General features: G+C 34.5%; 1 protein-coding gene across 1 annotated transcript in view; it reads left to right on the plus strand.

Moving 5' to 3' along the window:
- The window catches only part of LOC100920693 (myosin-13), a 71,904-nt gene that overhangs the window by 10,644 nt on the left and 46,150 nt on the right, over positions 1 to 15,110 (plus strand). The window contains exons 6-16 of the mRNA XM_031965540.1: positions 1,456 to 1,548; positions 1,912 to 1,975; positions 2,062 to 2,160; positions 2,768 to 2,871; positions 5,288 to 5,426; positions 8,817 to 8,935; positions 9,029 to 9,178; positions 9,280 to 9,450; positions 10,546 to 10,855; positions 13,760 to 13,833; positions 13,991 to 14,078. Of these exons, the coding sequence (XP_031821400.1) occupies positions 1,456 to 1,548; positions 1,912 to 1,975; positions 2,062 to 2,160; positions 2,768 to 2,871; positions 5,288 to 5,426; positions 8,817 to 8,935; positions 9,029 to 9,178; positions 9,280 to 9,450; positions 10,546 to 10,855; positions 13,760 to 13,833; positions 13,991 to 14,078 (1,411 nt within the window). The remainder of the gene's footprint in view (positions 1 to 1,455; positions 1,549 to 1,911; positions 1,976 to 2,061; positions 2,161 to 2,767; positions 2,872 to 5,287; positions 5,427 to 8,816; positions 8,936 to 9,028; positions 9,179 to 9,279; positions 9,451 to 10,545; positions 10,856 to 13,759; positions 13,834 to 13,990; positions 14,079 to 15,110) is intronic.

Genomic DNA, 15,110 nt, shown 5'->3' on the forward strand with positions numbered 1-15,110 from the left:
ACTTGTAAATGTCAGATCCAGGATTCAAATATTGTTTTGTTTTTTTTTTATAAATCTAGCTCTCTTTCCACAATATCACTTGCCTCAACATACAGTTGAAGGAAAGATAGACCTTTTGGATTAGGGAGATTAGGCACTGGGTGACAAGCAAATGTCTCAACATACCTAGCAGAATCTGGAAGCATTTAGATAGACCTCCTGACTGGTATAAAGGAGTTATGGTCATAGGTAGGAGGAATGACCCTAAGATCACAAGAACTGATATTCTATAGCAGGACTCCAATCCATGAGAAGATTGGAGGAAATAGGGTAATGGACAGGAAACCAAGGCATAGAAGATGGAAAATAAGAAATACCTTAATTCAAAGTAGGGAATTGGTCCCAAGTAACTTAGTAATAGTTCAGAGTCTAGAATTGGAAAGCAAGTTTAGAGAGCACTATAAAAGTGAAATTTTGAACTATATACCTAAGAATTGCTACATTTTCGTTATCCAAGACCTGGATTAGTTACAGATCCTACAGATTGATTTAAAAACATGCTGGTGATAGGGTGATAGAGATCATGCTATCTAAGTTATGTGGTTGCTTTAAGTTCTCTCCCCTCTTTAATAAAGTTTTATGATGTATGGATAGTTTTTTAAAAAAAAGAAACTTTACAAAGCTGAAGAGTTCAGTGTAAAGGGGAAAAAAATTGAATTTGTAGTCAAACCCCTAGATTCAAATCCTGCCTCTCTAATTAACTAGCTATGAGATCTTAATCAAGTCACTCTAATTCTCTAGTTCTTTAGTTCTTCATCTATAACATGAAGAAATTTGACTAGGGTTCCAAAGTCTTATCCAACTCTTAAAAAAAAACAAAAAAAAAACCAAAAAATAAAACTATGAAACTGGGACATATGTCTAGATTTTAGCAACATTATGCCAAGGAAGGAAAATATCTTAATAGTACCTAGAGTGTGCCAGGCACTGTGCAAACCTCTTCACACTTTATCCAATATACAAGCCTGGAAGGTAGATGTTCTTATTATCTCCATTTTACAACTGAAGAAATTGAGGCACGTGAGATTAAATATCTTTTCTGGGGTCACACAGCTAGTATAAGTCTGAGGTTGGCCCCCTGATTCCAGGCCCCCTATCTACTGTACAGTTTAGCTTCCTAGGTCTTTAAGATTCTTCCATGTAAGAGTCAAATTTTTCTCTGAGCCTTCAAAGCAGCAGAAGCAGCAGTCCAGGCTGTGGGCATTGGTCAACACAAGGAGAGAAAACAGAGAGATTATATTAATAAGCAAGTCAGGTAAAATTAGTTATTTTAGACTTCTTTCTGAAACAGACACTAAATTGGACCCCAAATTTATCTTTTTCCCCAAGTTTATCCACCTTCTAAGATTACTAAGAGATTGTTACTGAATCAGAAATAAAATCAGAGTTGCTGTTTTTTCTCCTCATTGTTATTAGGGAAACTTGGAAGATCAAATCATCCAGGCAAATCCCCTTCTGGAGGCCTTTGGAAATGCCAAGACTGTGAGAAATGACAATTCTTCACGCTTTGTAAGACAGCTTTCTTATTCCTACTTGATTCCTAAATGTTTTGCAAAACACTTAAATTCTAGCCTGAAGTTCCATGTGTGGTACCAAAAGATTTCTCTTTCATCATCTACTCTGAAGAAAGAACAATGTAGCCCAGCATTTCTTAGCTCATATGCCTTTGGATCCATTTCATTACCTTGTTACTATTAAAAGAAAGAATTCAGGTACTGAAAAGAAACACCCTTAATTTAATATTTTTACTCAATAAATAAATCCAGAATTCCAATACCCCAAGCTAGAATTTCAGATATATTTTCTTTAGCCTTTGTGCAAATCTTTACTACATATGTTTTATAGTAATCTAGCATCTTTGTTTCTATACAGGGGAAATTCATTAGGATTCACTTTGGAGCCACAGGAAAACTGGCCTCTGCTGACATTGAAACATGTGAGTCTAAGTGTACACCAGACATCTTTTATTACACTGGATTCTCACAGAATTCTAAGCATCATCTTTTTCTTTTACTCCTTCAGATCTCTTAGAAAAATCCAGAGTGACATTTCAGCTATCCAGTGAGAGAAGCTATCATATTTTTTACCAAATTATGTCCAATAAGAAGCCAGAACTCATTGGTAAGTACCTACGAATGCACATTCTTTGTTTCTGAACCCATAAATGCTTGTTGGATGAATAAAGTATTAAAGTTAACTACATGTGATTCTTTTTAAAAATCAATTTTATTGAAATATTTTGTTTTTATATCACCTTCATTTCTTTTTAAATATTTTGCTTTTTTATTTTTAATTCACAGAACAAAACGGGTCAATAAAAAAGATGAGTGTACATGAAACTGTAATTCCTTCCAAATATACAACAGTTCTTTTTACTCCTCCTCTCCTTTTTCTAGAGAGGGCTACCATTAGGCACAAATTACCTTATATAATCTTCATCTCAATCTCCCATATTCCCCACCCAGTGAACCTTCTATTGTAACCAGAAATTAAAATAGAGAAGAAAAAACACTTAATAGAACTAGCCATCATGTCAACCAATACTGACAGTATATGCAATATTGTCCATATCTTTGTAAATGAGAAAGAGAAATACATTTTTTCCTCATTTCCTTTTCAAGGTTAAACATGGTCCTGAAGAGTAATGTTCAATCCTTCTTTTAAAAAAAATGTTTCCTTTAACATTGTTACTATATATAATTCTGAAGGGAACTATTCTGCTTCACAGATCTGCTTCTCATTTCAACCAACCCTTATGATTTTCCCTTTGTGAGTCAGGGAGAGCTCACAGTGGCAAGCATCAATGATGGTGAAGAGCTATTGGCCACAGATGTAAGTATTTTTTTTTTAGTAAAAAAAAAAGTCAAAATTAGAAGGAAGGATTTTCTAGTTATAGAAAATTCATATTAGATTTAGAGTTTGTAGAGACCTTTGAAAACAATTAAAAACCCCTAATTTATTACAGGGGAATTGAAATCTAGAGTGGAGGTAATTTGACCACTTCTTCTCCATAGTGAACATTTAATAAATATTAAGCAGAACTAGAATAAATAATAGACACAACTAGAATGAATATTAGTCACAACTAGAAAATAAAAGCCAAATCTATAATTCAGATTTCAGAGGCCAGGCTAGTTAGAAAATACTCCAACATAGGAAAAACAGTAATCCCCCTATAAAATTGGCTTTAGTTCTACTCTGACTTTCTTATTTAAAAAAATACTTGTGTTTTTGCTTTCAATTGTTTTGTATTTTTAAAAATTACTTTCACAGCCAATACCTCATTTGATTGTAAAAGCTTCCTTAAGGAATGTCAATATCCTTTCCCTTTTCATTCCTCTCCTTTTACTATTACAAGGCCCTTCATTTTTCAGAACTAAGACCCAGAAAGCAAGCTGTACTTGGAGTTTGGCATCACAACAATCCTTTGTGTTCACACTCTGGATGAACTCTGCCAAAACAAAATCTCATTTCTGACACCAAACTGTAAAATCTGAAAACAAATGACCAAAAAATCACAGAGGCTATGCAATATCAAATTATGAATATACAAAATATGAAAATACCAAAGAGCCCACACAGGTCATAACAACCACAGTTAACTATAGTCATATGTTTTCCATCTTGGCAGAAGCAGAAATAACAGGTATTACTTTCAACATCATTTAGGAGATAAAAAAAAAAAAAAACAATGGCATAGGGTTGAAATTAGAACTCAGACCTCTTGACTCTCAATTCCTTTCACTGCAGTCTCTAATCCTCATCCATAATCTGTATGCACCCCCTTACTAATGTTATCTTTTTCTCATATCTCCAAATTTCCTCACTGCCATGTTTTTAGGCACAGATTTTATTGTGTATCATGAGGCTATCTTAAAGAAAGTTAAAAGCCCAGGAAAGCAAATTATTTTTCATTTTAAAATATACATCGTCATTAAGAAAGCTGTGTTTGGGAGAAAAAGAAAATGGTTGTTAAAACCAAATCAATTAAAAAGAGTCCATGGATTTCACCAAGCTACTAAAGGGACTACTGATGAAATAAGATTAAGTCCTTGAGATGATCTTTAAAGTCTCTTCCATCTCCAACATTCTATGCTTCTGTGATGCCCAGATTCCAAAAGGATTGAGAAACATTATGCTTTTAAAATTAATCCAGGTTACTCTTCAATTATCTTCTTCTATATAGCCCATGAGATCAGATCTCAGTGGTTCTCAGTACTCAGAGCTTTCTGCCAAAGCAAATCTATAAACAATGAATAGGCATGTTTAGAGAACAAAGATTCCTAACAACTTTATACTAAGAAAATCAACAAGTTCTTCTCTGATCTTCTCGAGACATCACAAAAAAAACACAAAATTTTAGATCCTCAAGCCTGGATATACTTCCTGAAGCCAGCTCTAGAGCCTCTTGTTAAATTTTCATCACAAGCTTTTACTTCTCAGATGATGAGAGCAAACTATAGATGATGAGAGTTTGACTTAACTGTTTTAGTGATTGTTTAGGAGTAATAAAGTGATGGAGATGTTCAAATGCAAATTAAGTTTTAAAATATGTCAAAAGTTTTCATTTTTTTCATTCAAGTAAATTGTTAAACACCAGCATACCCCTGTCCCCACTTCATCCAACTCTAGTAAATAGTTGTATTTGTAATGTCCCACCGAGGCTACTGATTGTCAGGGTGATACATACCAATCTTCCCCAGATACACATGAAGACAAGCTAACGTTAAGGTGCCAAACAGCCTTTATTTATTGGTTATCTCAATAGGGGTTAGCAGGAAGCAAGAACAAGTATATGTATGTCTCTGCGTCTCTCTCTTTCTGCATCTCTCTGCCTGTTTCACCTATGGACTCAAAGTTGTTTATTTATATTTACTCTCCTCTGGGATTACCCTGTGTCTAGCCCACTCACCTCTGCCTGGTAGATTCGCAGAAGGGAGACACCTGGAGTTAGTGCTGCTTCCTAAGAAAATATCTAGCAAGAGGACACATCCCTTACCTTCTCAAGGAACCTTTAACACCTCTAAGACACAAGCTCCTGCCTCAGAGGCCAAGCCCCTTTTTACCTTCTGGGTCCACCCTACTAGCTGACATGGCATACATGGCAATTCTCAGAAGCAAAGTCCCTAACATATATCCATATACTCTCTACCTTCTAACCCAAGAACAAAATCAACGCATTTGCCTAGAAAAGATATGTTTTTGAATTCCCATGACCCACTAGGAATATGATCTTTCCCTCCCTCAGAATGCCATAGATATCCTAGGCTTTAGCTCTGAAGAGAAAATTGGAATCTACAAACTGACAGGGGCTGTAATGCATTATGGGAACATGAAGTTCAAGCAGAAGCAGCGAGAAGAACAGGCAGAGCCCGATGGAACTGAAGGTAAAGCTATTCAACTAGACCATGAGATCAAATGTTCTTCCCTTTAGAAATGAGTTCATAAATTGACAAGATTAGGAGAACATGCCTTGGTTTAAGCCTCATACTTGTTAACTTGATTTTTTTTTTTTAGCAAAATTTGAAAAACTCTATGATTGTCTCTATTAAATTTGATTTTGTTAGAATTTGTCCAATATTTTAGCCCATTGAAATATGATCTCTTAAAAAATAATAAACACATTTGATAATGTCCAATTTTCCTTCTCTATTAAAAATTCTTCAGGGTGTGGAGGAGGCGATTAAGATTAAATAACTAGCCCTATTTTACAGAACTAGTAAATATCTGAGGCTAGATTTGAACTCGGATCCTCCTAATTCAAGTGCTGCTACTTTCTTCACTACACCACCTGGCTGTCCTAGAAATCTTAAAATGATGTTATTACTTCATCCCAATATTTTAATTTTCATTCCAACAGACTCCTCATTGATGAGAATAAAATGGAGAATAGAATTTTCCCTTGTTCATTCCTCCATCTTTTGATGGACAATAAGAATTTATTATGCCTCTACTAAGGATACAAGGAAAGTGAAAGAACAGGCTTTGTTCTTAGGAAGTTTGCTTGCAGGCTATTAAGGGAAGACAACAGAAAATATGAAGCACAAAAAAAGATATAGAATTAATGAGAACTGGGAAAGTATTGCAGATATTGATGTTTTAGATGAGACTGGAAGAAAGCCAGGGAATTTAAAAGGCAAAGATGAAGGAGAGAATTACAGATATGAGGGATAAGCAACAAAAATGTTCAGAATTAGGAGATGGAGTATCTTGTGCAAAAAACTACAATGAGATGAGTGTTATTGGATTGTCATGTATGTGGGAGTAGAGTATATCTTGAAATGCTGGAGGAAGTAAGGTTATGAAGAGCTTTAGATGACCCACTGGAGTTTATTAAATAAGAGAGTGACTTGGTTAAATCTTTGACTTAATCTGGCAATTGGGGAGTTAAAAGACTGAAGTAAAGGAAAACTTGAGACAAGGAAACCAGCTAGAAAGTTATTACAATTTGCAGTGATGAGAGCTTGCACCAGAATGGTTAGAGTGTCAGAGGAGGAGAAGAGATGTTATAAGGGTAAAAATCAATAATACTTGAAAATTTATTGGATATGGAGAAGTGGGGAGTGAGAGAGAGTGTAGTATCAAGATTGACATCTATATTGCGAGCCTAGGTGACTGGAAGGATGGTTAACAGTTAACAGCAAAGTTTAGGGAAATGTTTTAGGATGAAATTAATTATTTCAATTAAAAGTTAAATGAAATATGAGTCAAGGCTCTCAGCTGAGAAAGTGGGGGAAAGAAGAGCCATGGGAGATTTGAGGAGCGATGAAAAAATTGGAAAAATCTGCTCTAATAAATAGAAAAAAATGAATTAATTAGGGAAGTACAAAAAGATTGCATTGCTTCAGTGAAAGTTGAGATTTTGTAACATAAAGAAATTATTAGCCATTCTGTTTTTAACAAAGAGAGAGCTCTTACAAATGTCCAGATAATTAAAAACCTGTATTATGATCCTATAATGCTTCTGTGCTGGGTTTGTGATTTGTTTCCTGAATTCTTCATCTTTCTTTTTTTCTGTTTTTAGGATACTTTAATGATAATATTCCTTTTGGCTTAATTTATCTTCACCCAACCATGCTTCGTTCTTCTTTTTCTGGTTCCTCACATAAGTATATCTAATAAATGTAAAATGTTCCTTTAACTATCCTTCTTGTTTTTCTATCCTATTTTTTAAACATTTTTAATAAGAATTTTTAATACCTTTCAAAAACCTACATTTCTGTTGTGGATTTCATCCTCTACCTCCGTAAGAACTGACTGAGTTTATTTGAGGATAGACAGATAAGATTTTATTGCTGGCTTTTTTTCCCCTTGTGAATTTCTGGGTATCTCTATTTCTATTCTTATTCCTAAATTCTAGCTATTCCCTATGATATCTTGCTCCTAATTTTAATATTATTTTCATTTGAGAAAACCATCATTCCCCCAGTTATATAACCTGTGTCATATACTCAATTCTTCTTTATTATCTTATATATCTAATCAATTGCCTAATCTTGTTAATTCTACTTCTTCACCATCTCTTTCATCTTATCTTTTATTTAAATTAGTAAAATAATCTCCTAAAGGGCTCCCCTCCTTCCAGGATCTTCCCTCTACAATTCCTCCTTCTTATGACCCACAAATAGATGTTTGTGAAGCACAATTCTCCTCATGTCTCTACCTTGCTCAAAAAACTGCCATAGTTCTCATTTACTTCTAAGATAAAATACTAACTTCTCTGTGAGTTATCTAAACTAATCTAAAACCTATCATAATATAGTTACCATTTCTTTTTCCATTCTTATTATATATTCCCTGCCCCTTCTCTTTTCCAAGTCCTCCATTCAAATCAAGATATTTATTTTTTGTTCTCTATCTGCAACACTATCTCTCATCACTACACCTTTGCACAGTTGATCCCTTATTCCTGAAAGATATTCTTTTCTTAGCTGCACTCTTGGGATTTCTTACTCCATTCAAGGATCAGTTTAATAATAACTCTTACCAGCAGCTTGACCTGATTCTTTCATGCTATTAGCACTCCTCTACAAAAATAATAATAAATTTAAAATTTTTTGATTTTTCTGTTTATCTTTATTTTATCTTGTATTACTTAATCTAAGCTCCTTGAGCCTGGGGAATTGTTTCAATTTTATCTCTGTATTACCAGTGTTTAGCATAATGTCTAATATGTAGTAAGTGCTTAAATTAATGCTTTTTGAACTATCATTTTCCCCATCCCTTCCGCTTTTAATTTTTAAAACCTTTAGATTTATAAATACATTTTTACCAACCTTTGTTAGATACATTCCAAACATAGCCAGAAAACTGTAATTTCTATCTCAAATATTTGTAAAATACTTAGCATAGTGTCTAGTTATTATTTGTTATTGTTATTTATATTAATATTTGTTTTGTTATTGTTATTAGTATTATCATATGTTATACTATGGTATAACAGACAAGATCCATTCTCAGAAACTATCTTCTCAACTAGTTCTTCAGTTTCAAAATCCACCTTTTTTTTTTGGAAACAGTAATAAAAATTATACTTTTTCATTTTAGATCTTCAAATTCTTGTTCAAAAAAACTAACAGATAAGTCATCAACTTTTGTATTTATGCTATTTATGTCACAATGTTATTCAGAAAGCATTTGGTACCCACAATTATGTATCATGCATTTGTGTTTATGATGTATGATAATACATTAAAAAGTCAGAGAAAATCCCAAGGCTTAGTTAAATATCAGGAATTGGCCTATTGCAACTAACCCTATTTCTCCTGCCATCATAGTGGCTGATAAAGCTGGATATCTTATGGGTCTGAATTCTGCTGAAATGCTTAAAGGTTTATGCTGTCCAAGGGTGAAAGTTGGAAATGAATTTGTGACTAAAGGACAAAATGTCCAGCAGGTAACTTTTGCTGCTTTGACTCAGTTCTATTCTAGAATTCTGCTTATCACTATAAAAATGTTCATTTGGAATCTTGGGTGATCTTTCCTAAAGGTGATTAATTCTGTGGGTGCCCTAGCTAAAGCAGTCTATGAAAAGATGTTCCTGTGGATGGTCACTCGTATCAACCAGCAGCTAGACACCAAGCAGCCCAGACAATACTTCATCGGAGTCCTAGACATTGCTGGATTTGAGATCTTTGATGTGAGTAACCAAATTCCAAATACATCAGTTTACATCATAACTTGATTTACCATAGCATTCCTTGTTTCTCCTATCTCACTCAGTGTTTTTGATTCACTCAGTTCAACAGCCTGGAGCAGCTGTGCATCAACTTCACCAATGAGAAACTCCAACAGTTTTTCAATCACCACATGTTTGTGCTGGAACAGGAGGAATACAAGAAGGAAGGCATCGAATGGGAGTTCATTGACTTTGGGATGGACCTGGCCGCCTGCATTGAGCTCATTGAGAAGGTTAGAAAAACTCTTCTTACAGTAAAGAATAAAGGATGAGTTAATTGTTTCTGTATAGGTCATCAGTCTCCCTCAGCTAGACTATATCACTTAGTTGCCACAACTATATTCCATATTCTATATGTTCTTTATATGTTAAATTTTATCAGGTTGATAGCTTTGAGTTAAAAAAAAATTACTGTTGTGATTACTCTTGTAATGTACTGTTGTTCAGAGTACATTTCAGACAGATACCCAGATATCCCCAAAGGAAATATCTTAATACTAGCAAGGGAAGTTGTGTCATTTCCTTTTTAGCTAGACCTATGATCCTGAAATGACATGACGCAAAGTTAGGAATGAATGACAGTAAAGAATGAGATTTTCATTCTAGACATGGCTATGGGAAGGGAAATTACAGAATCAGGCTGAGTCTACAGTTTGGAAAGGGAGATATTTAAAATTATATTTTCTAAATCTTAAAGTGGTGTTCAGAATTTGGCTCAAAGATGCTATATTTTTAGAAAGTAATTTCTCTGATTGGATCACTATGGACAGACACAGGTGGATGCGAGAGGGGAGAGGAGACTTTCCACCCTAAAATTACCTAAATGACTCCTTCTAAAAACAGGAAGTGTCTGTGGCTAAAAAGCCATAGTGTAGCCATTGGGTGTCATGAAAAGAGTATTGAACTCTGAATTAAAAGGGCTGAGTTTGAATTCCAACTCTCATGCTGATTTGTTATGTGACCTTAAATATTGCACTTGATCTCTTGAAATTTCTTCCTCTTTAAATTTTATTTTTCAAATGGGGAAAATAACACTTCCAGGACTTATTTCCCAGGACTGTAATTAGAAAAATTTTTTGCAAGTTAAGTGCTCTAGAAACATGAATCTAGGTGGAACTGAGTAATAAAAATCTTTTCTTGATTTCTTGGTGCTACTCTGGACCTTCCTCATAGGCACCTTGGTTTCATTCTAGACACGTGCAAAAATTGGAACTTTTTGTCTTATGGTACTTTTGTCTTATTCATTTCTTCCAACTATGGTGTGTTTAATGCATTTACTTTTCTAAGAAGGAAAATGAGAAATCAAGTGTTTGTTGCCTTCCTTTCAGCCGATGGGAATTTTCTCCATCCTGGAAGAGGAATGCATGTTCCCTAAGGCAACAGACACATCTTTCAAGAACAAACTGTATGACCAGCACCTTGGCAAATCCAACAACTTTCAGAAACCCAAGCCTGTCAAAGGGAAGGCTGAGGCCCACTTCTCCCTTGTGCACTATGCTGGCACTGTGGACTACAACATTGCAGGCTGGCTAGACAAGAACAAAGACCCTCTGAATGAGACTGTGGTTGGGCTATACCAGAAATCCTCACTAAAGTTGCTTTCTTTCCTTTTCTCCAGCTATTCTGGTGCAGAATCAGGTATGATCCCTTTCCTTCAGGGAAGCTCTCTATTCAAATCTCATCTGCATTTACCTCTAGCAATAACTAATATTCCAAAGATGCCCATAAGCAATGAGAGATCAAATATGGCCAATTAGGTAAAATTCAATTTGTTCACTTACTGAAGCTGTCTACTCCTGTTCCTTTACTTCTTCCTCTTTTTTACCAGACCGGAACCTAATAGAGGTTTCAGAGATGATGTTTGCTTGAGAGAGTTTACTGCCCTGGTACTTTGTCTGTGGTCACTCTTACTTAATTGACTAATTGGTACTTAAATGAATAAATGTCACAGAAACGAACAGCTCACGAATCCCAAATAAAGATGGGAAATGAAATTTAATGGCTTTGAAATATAAAAATTTCAATTGTATAATACTTTTAAGGAAGTGCAATTTTATTTTTGATACCTATATTATTATGCTTCATATATATATCAAAAATTTATGATTGTATTTATGACTTCTCTTTTCACTGACTAGCACCCTTTCCATGTCTTAATAGTCTGCTGTAACCAAAAATCCTTTCTTTTCTGGTAATGAACCATTCTTAATTTATCAAGGGTTATTTTTGAACGACTTTTGTTTTACTGGCCCTCTATCTGAAGGCCTAAACAGCATCTTATGAACTTTCAGGTCTTGTTAGCAAAGCCTTTGAGAAGCTAGTCAAGTCTAAACTTGACTGAAGCATCAAAGTAGGATTTAAGGCATGCAAAGTCCTTCACAATTTGGTTCCTTTCCAGACTAACTTTATAAGGAATTTAATAAAATATTTTACATATCTCTTGTCAAAAAGATTGAGAGATATAGGACAGATCATAATGCTAATACAATTCAGAGTAGGCAGAACTCTTTAAATATCTTATCTTTATAATGGTCGCTTGTAGATCAATGTGAATTTGGCAAAAGTGTTCCAGGAATAGCCCCAGGGATTTGTTTATCCTGATGCTGTTGACATTTTTTATGAATGACAGATGGCATTCTCATCAAATTTATAAATGATACAAAGCTGTATTGTCAGCAAGTGATGTAAAAAGGTCTTGAGAAACTAGAAAATATTGGCTGCAATTGAATGTTTAATAACATTAATAAGAATAAATGTAAATCCTTATGCTTATGTAAAAAAATTCAACTTCATACTTACAAAATATGGGAAGCAAGGTTTTAGAGAAGTTTTTTTGGAAAAAAAAGAACTAAGGATTTTATTGAAGTTAACAAGTATACAATTTTTTGGCTAATGTAATTTTAAACTATATTAAAAGAAAAATAACTTTTAGAAATAAGAAAAAAATAGTACCATTGTACAATCCCTGATTAAATCTGTTACAATTTTTGGTTCTGAGCACCACAATTTAGGAAGGACATTGAGAAGCCAAAGGCCATCTAGGGTGATGAATGGGCCTTAAGCCCATGTCATGTGAGAATCCAATAGAAGGAACTAGTGATATAGCCATAGACATAGGAGAAGAGAAGAGTCTTCTTCATGGGAAACATGTTACTTATTTTTAGGTATCTGAAGGGTTGTCATGTAGAAAAGAAATTAGATCTGTTTTGTTTGATCCCCAGGTCATCTTTACTTTGATTACCAGGAGTAATTAAAGTTGTCAAAAGTGGAATGGGCTGCCTTGAATGGTAAAGTCACTGAAAGTCAGCTATATTGAAAAATTTCAGCAGAGATTGTGTGAGCAATTCCTAAATGTGCTGTAGCGAATATTTCTCAGAAATTCTGTGATTCTGTTACTTCCTTCCTTTTGTTCCAGCCAACTAGATTGCTAGCTGATTGTCAAATATGGTAAGGTTAAATGACTTAATCAGATCACAAAGTTTATGTGCCTCAAGTAGTATATGAAATCAAGTTTTCCTGTTGCCATGTTTAGTCCTCAATACTAGTCAATGAGCTTCTGGAGAAAAAGTGGAACAGACTCAAGGCTTTTCTGACTGGCCATTTCAATCCAAGTTTTTCTGGAAAGGGAGTTTTCCAGATGTAATAAATAGGGGCTTGGCAATTTATATTTTTTGTATGGAAAATCTGAATTTTTACACTCACATAGACAAGTAATATTTTGAAGTAGTAAGCAAAGTTTACAGCTGGAGGTGAAATGAGTGGAGCTATAATTTGGAAGAGATGTCAAAGAAATGAGATTCCGAGAAAGTATAAATTAGAATCTGAATATATTGGTAGTTGAGATCAAAAACTTCAATTCTTTCACTAATTCAAAGTTTGTGATAAAGTAGATAGGATTCCTACTGAGTATTAAGATTAGAATAATTATGGCACTAAGACTTTCATGTTTTTGTACTTTATCATTTGGGCCTTTTCAAAATCATCTTTTTTCATGTTTTTATTTAACTTACTGGTATCCCTCTAAATAATGATTCATAATATTTCAAGGAAGACAGACAATGTGGTAGATAGTAGAAATATTTAGACAAAAACAAAATCATCCCTGCCCTCAAGATAATAATGTTCTATTCATGTATATAGGTATAGAAAAATAAAATCAAGATGATTTGGGGAAGAAGAGAGCACTAGCAACTGGGTAAAAGTAGTGGGGAGGATGCAAGAAAAACTTTAACTGGGAAGTTGTACCTTATAGGTAAAAGGAAACTAGAGATACTAAGAGGTAGGCATAAGGAAGGAATACATTTTAAAAATGAGGGGTTGCCCATGTATGCAAAGGCATTAGGAAGAACTGAGTTCAAATACACTTGATATGCTATATGACCCTTGGCAAATAACTTAATTTCTCTTGGACTCAAGCAAAATTAGGGAAAGTTGGATTAAATAGCCTCAAAGGTGCCTTCTATATTTAAATTCATGATTTTATCCTTTTTTTTGAAAAAAGCATTCTATAGCCCAAACTTTTTGTTTTTGTTTTTTCCCAAGGTGATGCTGGTAGCAGTAAGAAGGGTGGGAAAAAGAAGGGATCTTCCTTTCAGACTGTCTCTGCTGTGTTTAGGGTATGTGGTTGCCCCTTTCCTCTGATTTCTCTCTACCTGCCACACAAATCTTTCTCCGCCCTCCAGCTCACTTGATCATTTGTTTTAATATTCATTGACACTAAGTGAAAAAAGCATCTTGTAAATATAAAATTATTTAATTTGGTGTGTGTGACAGGAGAATTTAAACAAGCTGATGACCAATCTAAGGAGCACTCACCCTCACTTTGTGCGTTGTCTAATTCCCAATGAGACCAAGACTCCAGGTGAGTAGATGATCTATTAGATAGCCACTAGGTATTGACTTTTAAAGGGTTATTAAATATTGGCAATGGCAATGGCTTGCAACCAGCATGAATAATGTGTCCTGAAGTTTGCTAGACCTAAAAATACTTGTTTTCAAGTAACTTATGTTACAAAGAAGACTAAAATAGAATAGATATAAGACATTCTAGTAAAAAGTGAAGGGATCATTCTCTTGTGAGACAGCTAGATTGACAGGGGGCAGAGAGCATAACCTGAGTTCAAATTCTAAGAAACTTACTAACTGTATGACCCTGGGTAAGATACTTAACTTTTATTTGCCTCAAGTTCCTCATCTGTAAAATAGGGAAAATGATAGCACCAATCTTCCCATAGTTGTTATGAGGATAAAATAAGAAATATTTGTAAAACATTTTTCAAACTTTAAAGTACTGTACAAATGCAAGCTCTCAGTTATTTCCTTCCCCTCCATTCTCTTCCTCTGCCCACTTATTCATGGAATCATAGATTATTGGAGCTAAAAGGCACTTCTTGTTCTGTTCCCTAAGAACTGATGTATACAGTTGTGCTAATGAGAAAATGAAGAGATCAACGTAGAATGTTTAGAACTGGGAAGTTTTTAAAGATTATCAGTTCAACTACTTCTCCCATTCCTCTTCCCCCACACTGCATGAGAAAGGAAGATTTGACTAAAGTTACATATATATCTTTTCACTGAGGTAATGAATGCTAGAACCTATGCCTTCTTTCTTTTCTGATCACTTTATCTGCATTTGCTTCTATTTGACTTTATGCTTATTCTCTACTTCTCCATGAATCTGCACTGGTTCCATGTGTCTGTGTATCTTTGTCTTTCTATATATTTCTCTTTGATTATTAGTATCTCTTTTTGTTTCTTTATCATGTCTTTCTCTGTCTTTTGTCTTTCTGTCCCTGTCTCTCTGCCTTTCTCTGTCCTCTGTATCTTTGTTTCTCAATCTGTGTGTGTCTCTCTGTGTTTCTCTGTCTGCCTCTGTCTTTTTGTCTGTCTCTCT

The sequence above is a fragment of the Sarcophilus harrisii genome, chromosome 4 (assembly GCF_902635505.1).
Source record: "Sarcophilus harrisii chromosome 4, mSarHar1.11, whole genome shotgun sequence".
In the NCBI taxonomy this organism is placed as follows: domain Eukaryota; kingdom Metazoa; phylum Chordata; class Mammalia; order Dasyuromorphia; family Dasyuridae; genus Sarcophilus; species Sarcophilus harrisii.